The 18742-nt window shown below is 44.4% G+C and overlaps 2 protein-coding genes across 5 annotated transcripts in view; both read right to left on the minus strand.

The window, feature by feature from the left end:
* USP18 (ubiquitin specific peptidase 18) overlaps positions 1-9334 on the minus strand; it is a 15792-nt gene extending 6458 nt beyond the window's left edge. The window contains exons 1-5 of one of the 4 annotated variants that reach the window (XM_057390028.1): positions 7573-9334; positions 4492-4687; positions 3780-3876; positions 2443-2588; positions 793-872 (exon numbers count right to left, since the gene is read on the minus strand). In XM_057390028.1, the coding sequence (XP_057246011.1) occupies positions 793-872; positions 2443-2588; positions 3780-3876; positions 4492-4660 (492 nt within the window). In that variant the 5' untranslated portion in view covers positions 4661-4687; positions 7573-9334. The remainder of the gene's footprint in view (positions 1-792; positions 873-2442; positions 2589-3779; positions 3877-4491; positions 4688-7572) is intronic. The other 3 variants (XM_057390026.1, XM_057390029.1, XM_057390027.1) reach the window with 3 other exon arrangements.
* A 1745-nt stretch (positions 9335-11079) lies between these two features.
* On the minus strand, positions 11080-18501 carry TUBA8 (tubulin alpha 8). The gene is made up of 5 exons (XM_057390030.1): positions 18202-18501; positions 14777-14999; positions 13521-13669; positions 12284-12964; positions 11080-11470 (listed from the first exon to the last, which is right to left on the minus strand). Exons 1-5 carry the CDS (start codon positions 18202-18204, stop codon positions 11177-11179), a joined length of 1350 nt encoding a protein of 449 aa, XP_057246013.1. The 5' UTR covers positions 18205-18501; the 3' UTR covers positions 11080-11176.
* Positions 18502-18742: the final 241 nt, after the last annotated feature.

The following is an 18742-nucleotide window of genomic DNA, read 5'->3' on the forward strand; positions in this document are numbered from 1 at the left end:
AAAAAAAAAAAAAAAAGGCTGAAACGAGGTTTATGAAAGAGAGATCTGAGCTGTTTCCCTGTGGGTGGGAAAGCCTGTGAGGTCACATCATTCCCAGCAAGGTTACTGCTTCAAGGTTGGAACCAAGATCTGACAGTGACTTATGTGAACAGRGCACTTCCATAATTTAAAGAACTCCTTCCCCTCATTCGCTAACAGAGGAGAAAGACACAGCCTATAACAAGATCAGACAGTTAAATGTCTGCTTTGATACAGAATTGTTCTCTTTTGTTCGAAACTGCAACAGAAGCCTGCCCTCTGTGTGAATAAAACTGTGACAGTGGGTCAGGGAAGAGTCACTTTTCTCTTCCCAGTCCCATGGGAGGAACAGTCATATACATAAAGTACTATCAGTGGCTAATTATGATGAAATCCATATGGCTGACTTCAAAGAATTAAAAGTTGTGTCAAGATATACCAATAAATGCTTACAGAAATTTGAGGAAAAGAAGTAATTAAATATAACTAAATATAATGCTGCAAAAAAAGATCTATCTTTTAGTTATTAATCATCTCTCCCATTAGAATGGTGAATACCGTGCCCTAAAAGYAGGATGAGCAAAACTTAACTATGATTCAAAATGTCACAACTTATAAAACAAATATTCTCTGTCACATTTGAAAGGTGCAGTGAAAGGGGGCATAATTGCAAAAATTTAACTTAGGACAGTTGCTAGTGATTAGGATCCTTCAAGGAGCAGAGGAAACCACATAAGATAAGGGCCAATGGTTCATTTTAGTGGCCATCCTTACCAGCTCTGGCCTTTTCATCTGCTTCTTTAACAAGTTCCAGAGAGTCAGAAAGAGCTGAGCAGCATCATGCTGCACAAAGACTGCACAAACAGAAAACACAACCTCAATCAGTATCATGAACCATACTGAGCAGAGATTTCCCACAAATGGCAAAAGGAGATTTATTGTCCYCCATTAGATCCAGCCTCTTGTCCCTTGCTCCTCCCTGCAGAGCTCAGACTGGGCAGAAGGTGCCATTCCTCCATGGGAGTTGAGCAGGCAGTGGGAAAAGASCACTTTTTACACCACCCAGAGTAAAAGTCATGCAAAAGTCATGTCCTTGTCACCAGACGCAGGGACAAGAGTACACTCAACACCCACCAGAGGAGGGCTCAGATGGTTCACTGAGTTGAGGGCTGCAGTTCACAGGATCATAGAAASATTTGGGTTAGAGGGAACCTTAACAATCATCCAGTTCCCCCCAGCATGGACAGGAACACCTTCCAGTAGACCAGCAAAGCCAGCCTGGCCTTGAAGACTTGCAGGGATGCAGCATCCTCAACTTCTCTGCACACCCTGTATCAATATCTCACCACTCCCATAGTAAAAATTCCTTCCCAATAGCTAATCTAAACTTACTCACAGTTTCAAGCCATCATTCCTTGACCTATCAGTTGTATGCCACATGTCCTATCATGTAAACAGATCCTTTTGAATCCTTAAGAACAATACAGGGAAGATTCTGCTCTATTTTTCACCTTTATTACTCCACAGACCTGTTTCCCTCATCCCCTCATGAAGGCTAAAATGCTCCCGAGTGCTAACAAAAAAATGACAGGAGAACATATCCATATGTCTCATGCACCAAACTCTACAAACCCCTTGATCCTTATCTCTTTTTAACTGGAARGGAGATGGTTGACTGCAAAGCCATTCAGAGTCAGGGAGAAAATGATGCCAACATGAATACTGAGCTTATCTTGTGTTCCTCTTTCATAAAAGTCAGGGCATCACCCACCCCTTTCAGTGCTCTCCTGTTTGGGTTTTCATATTATAAAGATAAGGGCATTTGGTTATACCCTGTACACATAAAGAGACTCTTGGCATCCCATTGTCAATGGTCACCCATGCATTTAACAACCTCTCTCCTTTGGAGCTTTGACCAGTTGGGAGATTTAGCCAGCAGATTCTTCTCTCTGCCCTTATAAGAAGGAGCAGGAAGGATATCGTTTCTATCTGCAGGGACCTGTTTGAACTCATTCTCTTTTCCACACTATCCCTTTCTTTTAATAAGTAACAGCAGCTATTTCACTATTATAATGCCAGTGCAGCAAGACAAATCAAACAATGAACTGTCCTCTCTGCCCTGCACAGCCCTTTTCCCCTGGCCAGTATCCACTGGCTGGATCCTCTAGCAGTCTGATTGTCCTCCCACCCTTTGGACATCAGCAAATATGTCCAATAGGTTTTTTCTCCCCCTCTTCACAAGTAAGACACTGCATTGCACTCCCAGCTGGGAGGCAGCTATAAAGAGCACTGTGTCATTGTGTACCTAACTCCTGACATTTGTGAATTCCTGCAGGAGATGTTGGAATCTGCACTGCTYGTCAGTGCTGGATAATGAACACCCTGGTCTGCAGACAGAGGCAGGCACGAGGCAGCGCTGCTTACATCGCACTCGGTGTTGTGCAAGGCAGTAAGCCAGCTCTGTGGGACCAACAGCTTTGCGTTTGCCACGCTGCATCTTCTCCAGCAGCAGGAGCATCTGGTATGGAACACTGTTCTTCTTCTGTGCAGCAGACAGTGGCACTGTGATCCTGGAAGRGGAAGAACCAATACCAATGGTAATCAAGTGGTACAATGGAGAAATAACAGCCAKCACACTTGAAGGAGCAGAGGTCAGKAGCAGAGAYRGCAACTCAASAGGAACCAGAATGAGTAYATTTTCAGCAAAAGAAGGAAAAAGGGGAATCMATCACCTGCACTAGCTCATCCCACAGTGCAGGCTGACAGTTCTAAAGTAAAGGCCACAATTTTMAGTTGGCCTCTTCCTGAATAAGGGACAAGCTGAGCAGGGCTTYAAGTGCTTTCTGGYCTCTAGAAACAACAYCAGTTAYAGCCAATTTCTATTCTTGCCTYRCAYCCATTTATGYCCTCATTCTCAACATGCTCTCAAAATTTCATGGGCATGTATATATCATAATGCTTGTATTCCAACTATATGCCAACAAAAACTCTTAATTCTCCCTAAATTTATTGTAGTCCACAGGTCTTTCTAACTCTTTCTTCAAATAATCAAGGTAACCTACAGTCTACATTATTTAGCTTGGCCCATTTATGACACCTCTCATCTCTGCATGTCTGTAATTTGCCTTCTTTCTCCTCTGCACGTTAGTGAGCATGTAAGAAAGGACGGAACAGGAATGATCCATTTAGATGATTAAAGCTGCAGTGAATTGAGTAAGTTGGAAACAAATCAAACCAGTTATTAGTGTGGTYAGGAGGGAAACAGAAGACCAAATATTCCTTCAAAGCATGCAGGAGCAACAGCCGAGCAAAGCAATGTTATGTACTCATGATCTGCAACAACACTCTATCAGGGCCCAGGGATTATATTATGCTTATGTTTGTATGCTTMAAGTAATAAAATGAATAGTGGATATGGTTACATGCAACACATCGTTTATTATAACGGCTTGTGAGTAATAAAATGATATCCKTGAATAAAATTATATCCTGTTACACAAAAGGAAGATGCAAGCCGTAAAGAGCCGGGTCAGGACATGAATCAGAGATGACTAATGAGCTGGAACACTGCAACCTCTACCTTTGCAGACTCCAGTCTGTGTATGACAGACACAACAAGGCAGAGWCCTTGCTGAGGGACCAAAAGCATCCTGACAGCATCTCAGTGATCCAMGCCTTCAAATGTATATCCCATGTGATAAAGGAGTGGAGACAACAGAGCAATAATGGAAATGTCTCAGGTAAGTTCAAACAGGWGGTACCTTCGAAGTATCCCTGTGAAGTGTATATTCATGAGGAACACTTGGAGCAGAGAGTTCAGACAGCAGGTCTGTCCAAGGTTGTACAGTCCAATAGCTTCTGYAGGGTAGAAAAAGAAGAAGTGAAGCCTGGCAATAGGTACAAGAAAAGAAAGTGAAAATTATCTGAAAGTGGCCAACTTTTCTTGTACATATTCAGTCAATCAGTGTATAGGTCCAGCATCTTGGTCAGACCTGAAAAACATTTGGTTTGGTTTGACAACTGACAGGAAAAAAACCAAGTAAGCCGGGATAATGATGCTCAAATTTCTCCCAGTTCCTTTGTTTTCAGTCCTCTCATAACACACCTAAATATAAAATAAAACAACAGGAAACAAAGGCTGACTGTATGAGGAGAGTAGCTAGGGGCTAGTCCATGGTTTGGCAAATCCAGCAATGCTGGCTGTGCTTGGAAAAAGAGGAGCCAGCAGCCACACCTTTTTGGCTGCAATGGTCAATTTGAGAACTTAAATGGGAAAAAAGCTCTGAGATCTTCATGTAATCCATTCTCAAAAAAACTCAAAATGGTTACTTGGCAAGGCAAAATCAGAATTATCTGTATATTCCTCAGTGAAGAGTAAGGAATAGGAGAAAATGAAGCCTATGGACTGAGAATRGAACAGCAGGTATTATAAATAGAAAATATGAGAGTGAAGAACAGGCAAAACATTTTTACCATTTTTTAAGTCTGCCACACCAAAGACTGATGCCAGCCTCTGGTTTTTGGCCTTCACCTCTTCAGCTTCCTCTTTATTATTTCGTACTTCAGTTTCTGCCTCCATGGTCTCACTTAGTGCCAGTTGCGGTTTCTTGCTTCTTTCTTGACGTCCACTTCTTTGTCCCATCAACAATATTGTTCAAAGACAGAAGGACTGCAGGGAGACACAGAAATATTGGGAAGAGTGGGAGCATCCAKAAATATAGGAATTGTCTACGACATTTTCATTATGAAAAGGTGAAATCAAAAAATCRTTGAACGGTTTGGGTTGGAAAAAACCTTAAAAACYATCTARTTCCAAMCCCCTGCCATGGGCAGRGAGGTCACCTACKAGATCAGATTGCTCAGKGGCCCATCCAGCCCAGCCTGGAATATCAATAAAATCAGTAAGRTTATTGCAACAGCATTTGGGATATTTGAACAAATATGGGTACTGAGGTGTGCAGGTTATTGCTAAGGGAACAGAAACGGAGTCTGATGACAATTGCTCATCCTGTTTTCCTCTTATAGCTAAATAAATAAATGTTCCACAGAACTTTACAGCTCCACAGAAACAGCTCCATCTAGCCAGGGAATTCCACATATCCCTGTTTGAGAGGACTTGTTAAATAAGATGATTAAAACTGCCTAAAAGGCAGATGTTGCAAAACACCTCTGCTTAGAAAAAAAAAACGTTTTATCACACAAAGTATTCAAAAGGTCAGGTTTCTCTTTGGACCAGATAAACACTCCCTCACAGTTGTCTGTAGGTACCTGAGTCACAGCACTGCTGTGGCACTTTGGACTGTAATTTTGAAAGACATTTAAGCACCAACATGTCAGTTTCTTTTTCTGTTCCTTCAAGTGATCACAGGCAGAGTAACTGTTTATGCAAGAGAGCCATTAMAATACCTTGATTTTTAAGGGCGTATTCAACAGACCATTACTCTGACAGTCTCCYGTGACTCGGCTACTAAAGCAAAATAAAAATACCCAAACAAAACAATATGATTAAAGTTCAAACGCAACTACACAAAAGTGAAACTTTCTAAAAGCCCACTGCCAACATGGAGACAGATTCAGTAAAGAAGCAGATATTCACGGGGAAGGGGGGGATGAAGACCCCAAAAAATGCTCAGAAATTATTATTCTACAAATATTAAACAGCACACAAAATCAACCTAAGGCTGATACATTAAAAGAATGTAGAAAAGCTAATAAGAAAGGGAAATAAGCAAAATCCTGGTTCTGCCTTCCACAAAAAAAGAAAAACTTTGCTTTAAAAACATGTTCTCAGGTTAACTGTGCCTAATAGTGTCAAATATCAAAGTTACTAAAGATTCAGGCAGAGAAACTGGAAATTAATTTTGTTTTCCCCAGTTATTACCTTTAAGCTTAAGTATACTTATTTCCAACTGTACTTTTGATTCTTTACTTTTGAAGATTACTTTTGATCTCTAAGTGTCACAAACTAAGATTCACTAAATATTGTCAAATTTTCTGAGAAGCTTTATTTGGGGGGAAAAAAAATCAACTCCAATGTTCAAAGATATATTCAAGAATACTAGTTTTTATATCTGAACCTGGTGATTAGAACAGCTACGCAGGAAAAGAGAATTTCATCTGATTTCTCCCTTGCCAAAACAGAGCCTGAACACACRCTGCCTCTTTTCCTGAAAATGGTTTAACGATTTAACACATTCAAGTTTCTGAAAGCCCAAATGGAGTGGAAGCCCACCTGGGCTTGTACTGTGAAAGCCACCGGGTTTAGTTGGTGTAGTATCAGAAGGTAACGGGTGCTCACAGGCAGTGAGGATGTCGAAAGAGACAGAAAGGAGAGGGAGAGGCAGACAGAGGTAGCTAAACAACAGCTGYGGATGTACCAGGGGTAAAGCAAACCTGCAAGACACAGGTTTTGTCAGGAAAGATGGAATTAAGGGTGGGATTGAAGAGCAAGCATGGGGCTAAATGGCTTGGGGTGAAYTGAGGAAAAGGTAGAAAGATCCTAGGGATCTTAGGGCACGAAGGTGTGGGGGGATACAGGAGGATTTGTGTCTCTGGTTCTATGAAATTCTCTCCCAGTCACCGCTCTCAGGAACCCTGTTGAAGTACCAGGGACACAAACAGAACTTCCTAACCCTTGGAACCACCTAGTTTTGGCTATCAGAAACACAGCCTTCCTAAGATTTGCATTTGACCTTCTTTTCCTGCACATGTATATAAAAGAATTGGTGAGTGAGCCAAGGAGGCTCTCCTTCTGCCCCCCATTTGTCCTCTCTCCCTAGCGGAGCAGCGTCATTTCTCAGTTTCTTTTGTGGGTCGGGGTAGAGCTCAGTACCTCAGCACACGTGGCTTGGCCGAACCAAGCGGCTGTACCAGCACTGGGCTGAGAACAAGGAGCAGAGGTATCCTCACTGCACCTTCCACCCCACAATCATCTACCTTCACACTCGCTCTCCTTCAGCCAGCCCAGCACCGTCTCTTTTGCCCTGCCCTCCCAAGACACCAGCTTCTGATGRCAAACCCCCAGTTGGGCCTTCATGCCCCCTACCCCAAAGTGCCCCTGCACCTGAGAAGCGCTCCCAGCCAGCTCCTCTGGCACTTGCTGTTCTTTCCCTGTCAGCTCCTTTCACCTCCTGGGTATCTTGGGGTACGGATGGTGCTGGGGCAGGTGGCGGGCAGCAAGTGGAGAGGCCAGGCTGGATGGGTTCTGAGCAATCTCTTCTRGTGGAASGTGTCCCTGCCCTCAGSAGGAGGCTTGGAACTARATGATCYTCAAGGTCCTTTSCAACCCAAACCATTCTATGTTTCTCTARTCCCCCTGAGGTGTTCTTCCAAGGGCTCCAGCGGGACTCAGTGTGAAGACCCACCCTTAAGGGGAAGAAAGCACCTTAGAGCACATCACCTCCCCACTCTTCTGGGATGCGACTAAAGAAGACTTAACTGCCAAACTTCCCACTTAATTGCCAAACTGCTCTCCTTTATTTCCCTATTTCCTTCCCCCATGACACACCGCGCCTCTAGTATCCTATCTCACAARCCAGCAAAAAGTTTTCTTACCAATTCTCGCAGGAACAGCAGCGCTTCGAGCCAGCCCTCTCACTCAGAGCGCACCTGCTGACAAGAGGCAGCGGGGCTCGCTCACCTCTTCTGCCCGCACCGCAGCGGCGCGGAGGAGCCGCTCACCCGGAGGAGCGGGAGGGCAGCGGGAGCAGCTCAGCCGCGGGGAGCAGGAGTGCTGTGAGAACCGAGAGATCATCGGGAGCAGCTCGGCAGCGTGATCCGGGAGTGCCGCGGGAGGAGCCGGGCGGTCCCGCCCGTCAGACAGCAGCAGYGCCCGCCCCGCCGCGCAGTTTTCATTTCCCGCTCGGCCGGGAGCCGCCACAGAAAGTGAAACTCGGAGCCGCCYTGTGCCTCTGCCAGAGGCTGCCGCTCCGCCTCCCGCCGCATCCCGTCACGGAGCCGAAGAAAAAAGGGGCCGAAGAATGTTCACTGCCGGCTCTTTATCCTTTAATACAGATCACTTTGCGTGTGAGAGGCATTATGAGGCCAAACCGTGCCTACATAGTTCATCGGTCAGCACAAGTGAGAAGAGCGGCACTCCCAGTGCAGTCCCCGCCTGGCTTCGCTGAGCTATGGCAAGGAAACAGCACACAGGAGACTCTCAGAGGGATTATCTGGAGCCCACCAGAGCTGTCTTTGTGGAGTGGTCCCAGTTGYATACCCTCTGGGTAGCTAATAGGGAACCTGCTCACACTGCCAGGCTCTCTCGGAGGCAGTATAACTCCAGTTCTCAGCAGCCCGAGGCAGCAGGGCAAGTAAAAATTGTCCTGAATCCTCACAGAGAAAGGGTGTGGATATCTGTAAGGACTTGTGAGCAAAAGAGCRCAAATGACTCAGCATCTGGGCTGTGACAGTGGCAGAAGTTCTCAGCAATAGTTTAAACTTAGTGATGTTCCCTTCCTRCTGCTGGCTTGTGTGGTAGTGACTGCCTGATAGAAGGAAGAGAGAGAGAAGTGCTAAGTCATAAATTGCCTAGAGACAGTGAAGCCACCTGAGCAAAGTGCAAAAGGACACTGGAAGTTAAACAGGAACTAGATCTGCCAGGTGGAAGTTAATGAAAGCAGTGTGCAGCTGAAGCAGTTTTTGAAATGACCCCTGTGAGAGCCCGGGTGCTCAGTCAGGAGGAGTATTGTCTCAAGAATATTTTCAGCTTTGCCTGTGAAACTCAGTCATGACACAACACTTCCAGAGCAGGTAGGAAGCAGAAGTCTGAGCTCAGAAAATGGGCTCAGAGGAAGGGACGGCTAAAACTGAAAGGTGCAGTGTTTGGGTGCCCAAACACACTGCCTGCTGAGCAGCACGGTGTAGTGTCACTGACAAACGCTACTGATATTTGCCGCGGCACTTCTAATCTCCAAATAGCTCCAAAAACCGCATTGACCACATGAAGAACAGGGCTCCTGATTATGAGTGTCCTTGCAAATAAAATAAATCATAATGTTGATAGTCAGGATGAGCTCTAAAAAGCCTTCAGGAAGAAATCCACACCCACTGTTGTGGCCCCATCAGCCGCCATGTAAATGCCGCAGTATTTTGGAGGGGAGTTTGCACAACTGAGTCATCTCGTAAAGGATGGCACGACAAGGACTTACCGCACCTCCCAGGTTTTGTCTCTTATCAGCCCCTTCCCCTGTCAGGAAGCCCAGTTTGCAGCCCCAGCTGTGCACTCCCGTCTGCAGCCGGGCGGGCTCTCTGTGCATCGCCAGCGAAGCGCCCGGGGATCGTTCGGGCCCTCGGCACCAACAGCGCGGCCTCTCCCAGCGCCGGGTGGTTCATCGCCGGCAGTCCAGCGATTCATAGCGCGCACTACGGGAACAATTTGATTTTCTTGATTTGGAACACGAGCGTAGTTTCTGCTGTACACGAGATTGGGATCAAACCCCATCGGTTTTCCCCATTCCGTATTCCGGTGGGATCCAGTCCAGGTTTCCCCTGAGGCCATGTCCAGGGCCTGATCCCGGCGAACTTTGCAGCAGTGACCGCCGCAATCCCGATCCATTCTATTTTTATTCAGTTTCACGTTTTTCCACATTAGTCAGCTTCAGATTTAATAAGAAAAGCAGCAAGGTTTGCTCAACCCATTGAGTGACACTCAGAGTGGGATTTAATAAAAATTCCTGTGTAAGTCAATGTCCAGGGCAGTCCCAGGTGTGGTCAGTGAGGGTGAGGGGGATTGGGGCAGTTCCAGGTGTGGTCAGTGAGGGTGAGGGGGATTGGGGCAGTTCCAGGTGTGGTCAGTGAGGGTGAGGGGGATTGGGGCAGTCCCAGGTGTGGTCAGTGAGGGTGAGGGGCAGTCCCAGGTGTGGTCAGTGAGGGGGTTTGGGGATGTCCCAGGTACGGTCAGTGAGGGTGAGGGGGAGTTTGAGCAGTTCCAGGTGTGGTCAGTGAGGGTGAAGAGGGACGGGCCCTGCTGAGACCTGCTTTCAGGGGGTTTCTGGAGCCTCTGGAGTGGGCAACCTTCAGGAATCTCTCAAAGAAGGACAGTGAGAGTATCTTGTAGGAGCCGGGAGAACACCTGGATTGCTCCAAGATGTGCAAAGAGACAAACCCGATGCCACAGGGCAGCGCCGGAGAGGGAGTAGGGCACCTGAACAGGTGGGACAGGGCAGGGGGTGCAGGGAAAATCCTTTTTCTTTCTCTTTTTCATTTCACCTTCACAGTCCCTCTTTAGTGCGTTCCAGTGACCCAGAAAAAAAAAAGATAAGGGTTTGAGGAAAAAAAAGGGGTTTAAATTGAGGGGGAAGCTCATTTTCCACTATTGTCTGTGATTTTTAAGGGTATCAGTTGAAGAAAAACCATTATTTAAGGGTATTAATTGATGGGGAATTGTTGTTTTCTGGTTTAAAGGAAAGGGGAAAACCTTTATGCCATTTTATGGGTTTGGGTTGAGGGCAAACTCCCCATTTTCATCATATTAAGGTTTAAGTTGCAAGGGAATCCCCTTTTTTCCTTATTTTTATGGGTAGAAATTCTAATTTTTCCAACACTTGAAGTATTTAAATGGAGGACAAAAGGGTGGGAAACATGAGGTGAAAAAGAGCAGGAAAAAGAAGAGAAAAAAGGGTGGGAAACATGAGGGGAAGAAAGGGCCAGAAATGTCAGGTGAAAAAGGGTGGGAAATATGAGGTGGTTGGGCACTCATGCATTGATTCATTGGGAATTTATTAACACCACAGAGAGTGCCACAACTGCCATAATAACTGATTGAGAGTGTATGTAATTCTGGCTTTGGCAGATGTTTGGGGTGTCCCTCTTGGCTCTGCTGCTATTATGTAGGAGCAGAAAGCAGGGTTCTGCAGATTTTTGGGATGACCTACATTGAGTGTGGTGAGTTTATCATGTACGTTAGAGCTTAAAGAGGCTCACAATGAATGTGCAAGGAAAAGCAAGACTTTTTGTATTTCTGGGATGGTGGGGCATTACTACTGCTGATCATATCTTATAGGATAATTTTCCTGTTATATATATAGAATAAAAAATGTTACTATATGACCTCTCCTAAGTTTATGTTTGCAGCATACAAAAAAGGTGACCTAATTGTAGATGCACGCAATACAGTGACACAGAGACAGTTCTATGCTCACTAGGAACAAAGTGTATTTTAAAATTCCTCCCCATCGTTCTCTTCTTCAAATGAGTCAGTTCCCACTTCTTCATAGTCCTTCTCCAGGGCAGCCAGATCCTCTCGTGCCTCTGCAAATTCTCCCTCCTCCATGCCTTCACCCACRTACCAGTGCACAAAAGCTCTCTTGGCRTACATCAGGTCAAACTTGTGGTCAAGCCTTGCCCAAGCCTCRGCAATGGCYGTGGTGTTGCTCAGCATGCACACTGCCCGCTGAACTTGGGCTAGGTCTCCACCAGGAACAACCGTAGGAGGCTGGTAGTTGATCCCAACCTGGAAACAGGAATGTGAGAGGAGGATGTAAAAAAGCAGGAGGCAGGCAAAGAGCTGAAGAAAAAATGAGTAAAGTTACAGATTGTGGGAAAGAGTGGTGCCAGATGGTAAATGCCATTACAATTGTTAAAGAATATAATACACACTCATTTTAATATCTACACTATTCTTCTGTTTTATGTACACTGACAAGTTTGTAGCTTTCTTAAAAGCAACTCAATACTGAACACAGAGTTTCACCAAGGTACTCTGTAGAAACTGACATAAAAAGTGGTTCCCAGTTGAAAGTTTTCAGTGCTAAAGGAACTGTTTGTATGATAAATATTTTTCCACTGTTAATGTCTGTATTACTGTTGAAAATATGTTTCCCAACATTGTTGTGTAGCTAGTGGGGAGAGGTTGTATAATATTTGTATTTCTGTATAACGTTTCTATAATTTAGAGATTCCCTAATACTCCTTCATTAATTTTACCAGTTTTGGTATTTCCTTAATTTTATATTGTGCTTCAGATGCAACACTCATTGGTTGTTCCAAAGGTTAGGTCTGAAATTAAAATTTTAAATTTAAACTCGTATGCACTTCAAATTTCCTCGTATTTAAATGTGTAGGAGCACGTGTCAATGGCATGTCAAAAGGAGAAAAGGTACATTTTATATAAATACATCCTTGTTATGTTCATTGGGAAATATCTRTATTTGCCCACATTCAATGAGAAATATGCAAGATTGAAAACRTTAAATACAGGTTTTCTACTAAACTGAAATTGCCCTTTAGACACTAAAAAGAAGCTCATGGCAGCAGCCCTACTCACCTTGAAGCCTGTTGGACACCAATCAACAAACTGGATGGTTCTCTTGGTCTTGATGGCAGCGATGGCTACGTTGACATCCTTGGGGACRATGTCACCCCGGTAGAGCACGCAGCAGGCCATGTACTTCCCGTGCCTTGGGTCACACTTCACCATCTGGTTGTTGGGCTCAAAGCAGGCATTTGTGATCTCGGCCACCGAGAGCTGCTCGTGGTGTGCTCTGTCGGAGGAGATGATGGGGGCGTAGGTCATCAAGGGGAARTGGATGCGTGGGTAGGGGACCAGGTTTGTCTGGAACTCTGTCAGGTCCACGTTGAGGGCACCATCGAAGCGCAGCGAGGCAGTGATTGAGGATACAATCTGGCTGATCAGGCGGTTCAGGTTGGTGTAAGTGGGGCGTTCGATGTCCAGGTTCCGGCGGCAGATGTCGTAGATGGCCTCGTTATCCACCATGAAGGCACAGTCCGAATGCTCCAGCGTGGTGTGGGTGGTCAGGATGGAGTTGTAGGGTTCCACCACAGCGGTGGAGACYTGAGGGGCTGGGTAGATGGCAAACTCCAGTTTGGACTTCTTTCCATAATCCACAGAGAGGCGTTCCATCAGTAAGGAGGTAAAACCAGAGCCGGTACCTCCACCAAAGCTGTGGAAGATCAGGAATCCTTGCAGCCCAGAACAGGCATCAGTCTAGAAAGCAAAAGAGAAAGGGAAACAGCAGGGGCTTAAAAGAGGAGGRCAATACTTTATTATGTGAGCTTATCCTGAACTGAAGGAATGAGCAGTCATTGGCAATATACAGCCTAGATTTCAGGTTTTCCTGAGAAAGGGCTGTTAATAATTCCGACCTTTGCTTTCCTCATTGTCTCAAGTTATTACATAGGGAGCCTTATCTRTTCAGGCCTTTTCCCTCCCTAAACTTCAGGCTTCTCTCAGTTATTCCAGCTGAAACCAGCAATGTACTACTGCATAACTCACCTTCTGTATCAGTGTTGGTGCTCTAGGGCTGTGTTAATAATTAAAAACTACATATTCAAAACCACTTCATAAAAATACCTGGAGGTGAACAGCTGGGGAGTGAACTACTGGGCCTCTCTCTATTGGACTATGTGCGAGACATAGTCTGTATGACTTGCACTCTCTTTTTCTGAGCCATTGGTATTATTTGCAGTTAACTATTGGTTCTGTCCTCTCTTCAGCAAGGAAACTCTTTTGAAACTTCTGTTTCAAAACTGCTGGGACTTACCAGCTTACGGACACGGTCCAGCACTATATCAATGCTTTCCTTGCCAATGGTGTAGTGGCCACGGGCATAGTTATTGGCTGCATCTTCCTTTCCAGTGATCAGCTGCTCCGGATGAAAAAGTTCCCGGAAGGTCCCAGCCCGTACTTCATCTGAAGAAGAAAGAGAAATTGTAAGAAGTTGCACATGCTCCAGTGCCAACAAGTTCTAGTTGTTGTTGGCATCAATGTATGCTCTCAAGTCACAGGAGGTCATGATGCCGAAAAACAGATGCTGATGGAGAAGTGAAATGTCTTTGGAGTATTTTTCCATTGTTGCATTTGGTTGACTTGTGGTGCATCTTCAATCCAGCCACAGAATTCATCTTCTCATGAACTTGTCAGTGACAAGCGCAGCCTGCATCCACAAGTTATCAGAAAAACAGTGAAGAAATTCAGGTGTCCCAATTCTTAGGCATTCTTCTGTGACTGGAGGGAAACTATCAGTCTCCCACTTGGAATCCAAATTGAAGAAAAGCAGAATTTGAATGGCAAAAATGTCATGATAAACAAATCCAAAAGCTGGGGCAAAGAGAAGTTGTACAGGCCRCATGTACCACCTCTTATATTGCTGTGGATTCTCCTGTTTCCACGTTYGTAATACAAAATGTTTGTGACAGAATCCAGCATTCTGTGACACAAGAAAATTAATTTCATGCTATTTAGTGGCAGACAAAGGTACAAAGGGCTGCTTTGTGCCAGTGGAGTGATGTCTTGAGATTTTTARTTTCTATATTTTCATGCATCTGTATTCTTGTACTTCTCTAGTACAGCACTAAACACTACCATTCTCCCATCTTTAGAAAAAGCAATTCCTCTCTGAGCCCAAATCCAAGGACACCTCGCTGCCTCAAAGCCCCAAAATATGTAAACAGCAGCGAGCTGGGGGGCAGAAAGTTTGGGGTGGTTGACATGATCACATGAAAATATCATTGGAGAATTAAGACCCATTATGTTAATAAGGCAGAACTTACAAAAGGTGAAGATCTCATGACTCGGTGTCCATTTTGGGTGTAGCTTCAGGAGGAGGCTTTTGTCTGCCCTAATGTACCGGGGGGCGTGCTAGGACTGTATTAAAGTTGTCTATTCTCATTCTCTTAAGTTTGTCTGGCCTCTGTTTCAAGTTAGCCTGATTGATAAGGCATCAGGAGAGTGGTGGTACATGGTGATAAGAGGAAAAGCAASCTCATCTCCATTTTGCAGGTTTATTTCTATACTGACCTACTACAGTTGGTTCCAAGTCCACCATTACAGCCCGTGGCACATGCTTCCCAGTGGCTGTTTCATTGAAAAATGTGTTGAAAGAGTCATCACAGCTGAGTTTATCTTGCAGGTCCTTGAAGGTRCCGTCTGGCTGAATGCCGTGCTCCAGGCAGAAGAGTTCCCAGCATGCATTTCCTATCTGAACTCCMGCCTGGCCAACGTGAACAGAGATGCACTCACGCTAAGGGGAGAAAGAAGAGGCAGGGTGAGAAAAAACAATGTACCTTAGTCCTCCTTATTCCTGGTGATTATCTTTTCCCAGAGTATTGCTTTTCCAAAAAATGAGCAAATGGTCAGTCAGCTGCTCATTTGGTTGTTCAGCCCCACGACCACAATGAGACTGCACACACACATACCAGATACTGGGACAGTTTTTTAAAAAATCAAGATCTTTGTGCTGTACTATAGAAGTATATTAAAACAGTCAGCAAAAATTAATTTCAATTGCACAAGCCCCACCTTTCTTCCTGGATCAGCCCTGCTGAGGAGCACCTCCCAGTTTAGTTTATTTTTACTCTGGCTGGAGCCTGATACAGCCATGTGGTATCCTTCACCCTTACATAACCCAAGGCAGGTGATGTCTTTTCATCTTTATATCCTCTGATAGCAGGCTAGCATGGAAACTTGGAAGAAGTGCTTTCAGCAATATTCACCTAAGAAAATTGTTCCAAATTTTCTTAGTTGAAACAAATATTTCTTACAGCTTCTGATCAGCCGTGAATTTTATGTCACAGGCCCATTGCTTATCAGGCTGTGCCATTGCAGTATAGTGGATTTATTTGCCTAGTTTTGCGCATTGTTTCTGTGGCATCCAGGAACCAAAAATTATGTAATATCAGGATAAAATAGGCWGGTGTCAATTGCTCCAAAATTCTGTACACTTGAGTACAGGAGCCTGAAGGCCTTGGTGCTGGGTTTMGTAAGTTCATAAAGAGAATTATAGAGCAAATACTTCTGGGTTAGTCCCAACAATTGCAACATGGCCTGTAGTGAAAGGCATTTTTTTGAGGAGAGAGCAGTTTCAGGCATGTGGAGTTTTTCAGATTTAGTTTCTGCTTTGGAGTAATTGTCATTAAAACTGCCTAAGCTCTGTTTCTGWGATCCCCATGGCCCTGTCTATGCTAGGGAATAAGAAAAAGTCAGGTCATAGTACTGAACACTGGCCTGTGATCTCCTGTGCTGATTGGTAATTAGCACAGTCTCTGGCACAGTTTTGGCTTAGGCCAATTAATATTTTTCCAGATAATGCTTGGGTATCATACAGAATACAATTCATTTTCAAGAATGGTTTCCAGTGAGCAGCTCACTGACCACTGCCAGGCTTTGTGGAGTGAAGGAGAATAGAGATGCCTCGCTACAAGGTAGGCCTAGCTTTAAGGGTGGAGAATGGTCCTCACTCATTTTTATTTTATAAAATATTGCATTTAGAGATAACCAATGACTGTGTCAAACTTGACCAGTTATTTTTTTTTAATATAAATTCTGTAACTGTYTACTCTGCAAAATCATCCTGTGACCTGAGAATGAAATGTACCCTCCCCAAAGACAAAATCCTCAGGCACATTGTGTGATGAGCAACATCTCTGTGGCAGTGTTTTCTTACAAATTGACATATATTTGTGTTTTATAAACTCAACTAAACATATTTTTTCAGAAGCAACTAGAATTTCAAAAGACATCACGGCCCCAGTTAGTCACCCCCAGAAGTTCAAATGAACAYGAAAAGTTAAATTAAATTTTTCATTCAATGAAATAAATAATTTCTATTCAGTACTCATTTCTAAGCTGCTGACTCTGCAAATGCATGTGCTCTCAAGTGTCTTGCACAACCTTTGCTCAACTGAGTTGTGCAAAAGTCTCTGAGTTATTTGACTGACAATGGGGCTTCATAAATYTGCATATTGCAATCTGGAGGATTACTCAGGAGACACTGGGGGCATATTTGGGCTTAGAGAATTCRATTAATGCTGACTTTGCACAGGGCTCCTGCCTTTTCTTTTAAATCCCAATGGGAATCTGTGAGGCTGGCAGCAAGAAGAAAGGAAGGTCAGGTTTTTTTTCTTTTTAAATGCAGCAATGAAGCAATAACTTCTAAAGCAAAACTGCAATCACAAGTCAAGCAATACTTTAAAACTAAAGAGCTTCTTTGCTCAGTTCCTCAGATCTACRGAGGAATTGGTCTGTTTTTTCACAGATAGAACAAGTGAGTGCTGCCTTAGGAAGTTAATAACGTAGAGCTTCATATAGGATTACAGTTGAAGCACACTGAGTTTTCAGCTGCACTAATTTGAAACAGGATCTCAGCCCTGGTTTTGAGCCATTTCATTTTCTCCTACCCCACTAGTRATTGGGAAATATTCTGCCAAACAGTGAAAAAGAGGTTTCTGATTTTGTATATAGTAAACAGCATTAAAATAGATGCCAGACTTTTAGCAGGAAAGAGGCTGGGCCTTCTTCAGCGTCACAGTCAGAGTAAACTGATCTTTACGTGATATTTTGATTTGGAGCCTACTCCAAACTCATGTTTCACATCCAACCACTAATGTACTAGGATGGGTCTAACAAAGAAACAGCAGGAAGAACCAGATTCTTTGTGCAACTAAACCTGGGACAGCTTTGACTCTTAAAAAAGCAGACTGATACCTGGCTCTAGTGTTCACTGCACAAAGGCAGACTTTATTCTTCCAGCTGTTCCACAAACATCTCACTTCGCTAGGTCTGGAGAGCCTGTGGAAGTGTCTTGCCTGCAAGATGAGCTGGCACAAARTAACATAGCTCTCCCTCTGCACCAAAATTAGACTCAGTGTTAGAGACATATTGGGGTACAAGGTGAAATGGAGTTTTTCACATCCTAGGAGGTTTTGAGAGATTTCTGCAAATCTATAGCAAACCCCCAACACTTAAACAGAAGGGCATTTTTTCACTTAAACGCATACATAAATAAAAGGATTCATGGACTCCAGAAACACACATGCATATACCATATAGCTATAGACAGTATAGCCTTTGGGGCTAAATTGATTTAAAACAGACATAAAGGTAAACAACTTATTTTTTGTTTACTTCTAAAAAAAATTATCTCATATGAAAATGAACTGGTGTTGAGAAAATGTGGTCACAACAGAAAGTACCAAGCAGCTAAGGCTCCGGATCTAATTCATCTTATAGTTACACAAATTAGGGACTCTCCAAAGAAAATKTAATGCTTTAATGCTTCAGTGAGATTTTCTACCACTCCTTTCCCATCTTCTTACGTTGTAAATGGTGCATGAGATCAGCGTTCTGTGACACAACCTACTGATAACAACAGCAGATGCCCCAGCCTTCCCTTACCCACAGCCCTCCCAATCCCCGTGTGACTGGAGTTCCCACATCCCCCTTACCATGGTGTCTCCAGTGGTGTTTCCTTCCCGCTGGGCTCACTGGTGGCAGGTCGGTGCTGGAGCCTGACTCTGGGCTGCAGGGCGGGAGCACCCCGGGCCCAGCACCCGGCACCTGCTGCTGCACTTCAGTGTCACAGTGCAGTGAGGAAGAGGTCACCCTGCGGCACCGCTGCCTCCTGCCCTCCCAGCACCCCTCCTGTACAAATCCACCCACACAGGCAAGGCTCCGAGACACCCCAGGTTTCAAACTCAGTGCAGCCAGGGTTGGCATGCTTATTAACTTGGAGTGTGGCCATGTAACACGTCATGTACTGTGCTTTCTAATACCTCAGGGTTTTACATCATTTACAAGACACACACCAACCCAGTTCCTTGTTCTGCCAATATGTACTTGGTAGAATGAAAACCACTCCTATATTCCCATACAGAAGGCATAAGGGAGCAAATKAATGGAAAAGAGAAGGATAGAAGGAAAGTAGAAATAGAGATCTGGAAAGTAAACATAATTAGCATTCTGAAGTGTGCTCCAAATGAAGTGTGC

The sequence above is a fragment of the Malurus melanocephalus genome, unplaced genomic scaffold (assembly GCF_030028575.1).
Source record: "Malurus melanocephalus ecotype Western Australia unplaced genomic scaffold, MMel_1.1 scaffold_22, whole genome shotgun sequence".
In the NCBI taxonomy this organism is placed as follows: Eukaryota; Metazoa; Chordata; class Aves; order Passeriformes; family Maluridae; genus Malurus; species Malurus melanocephalus.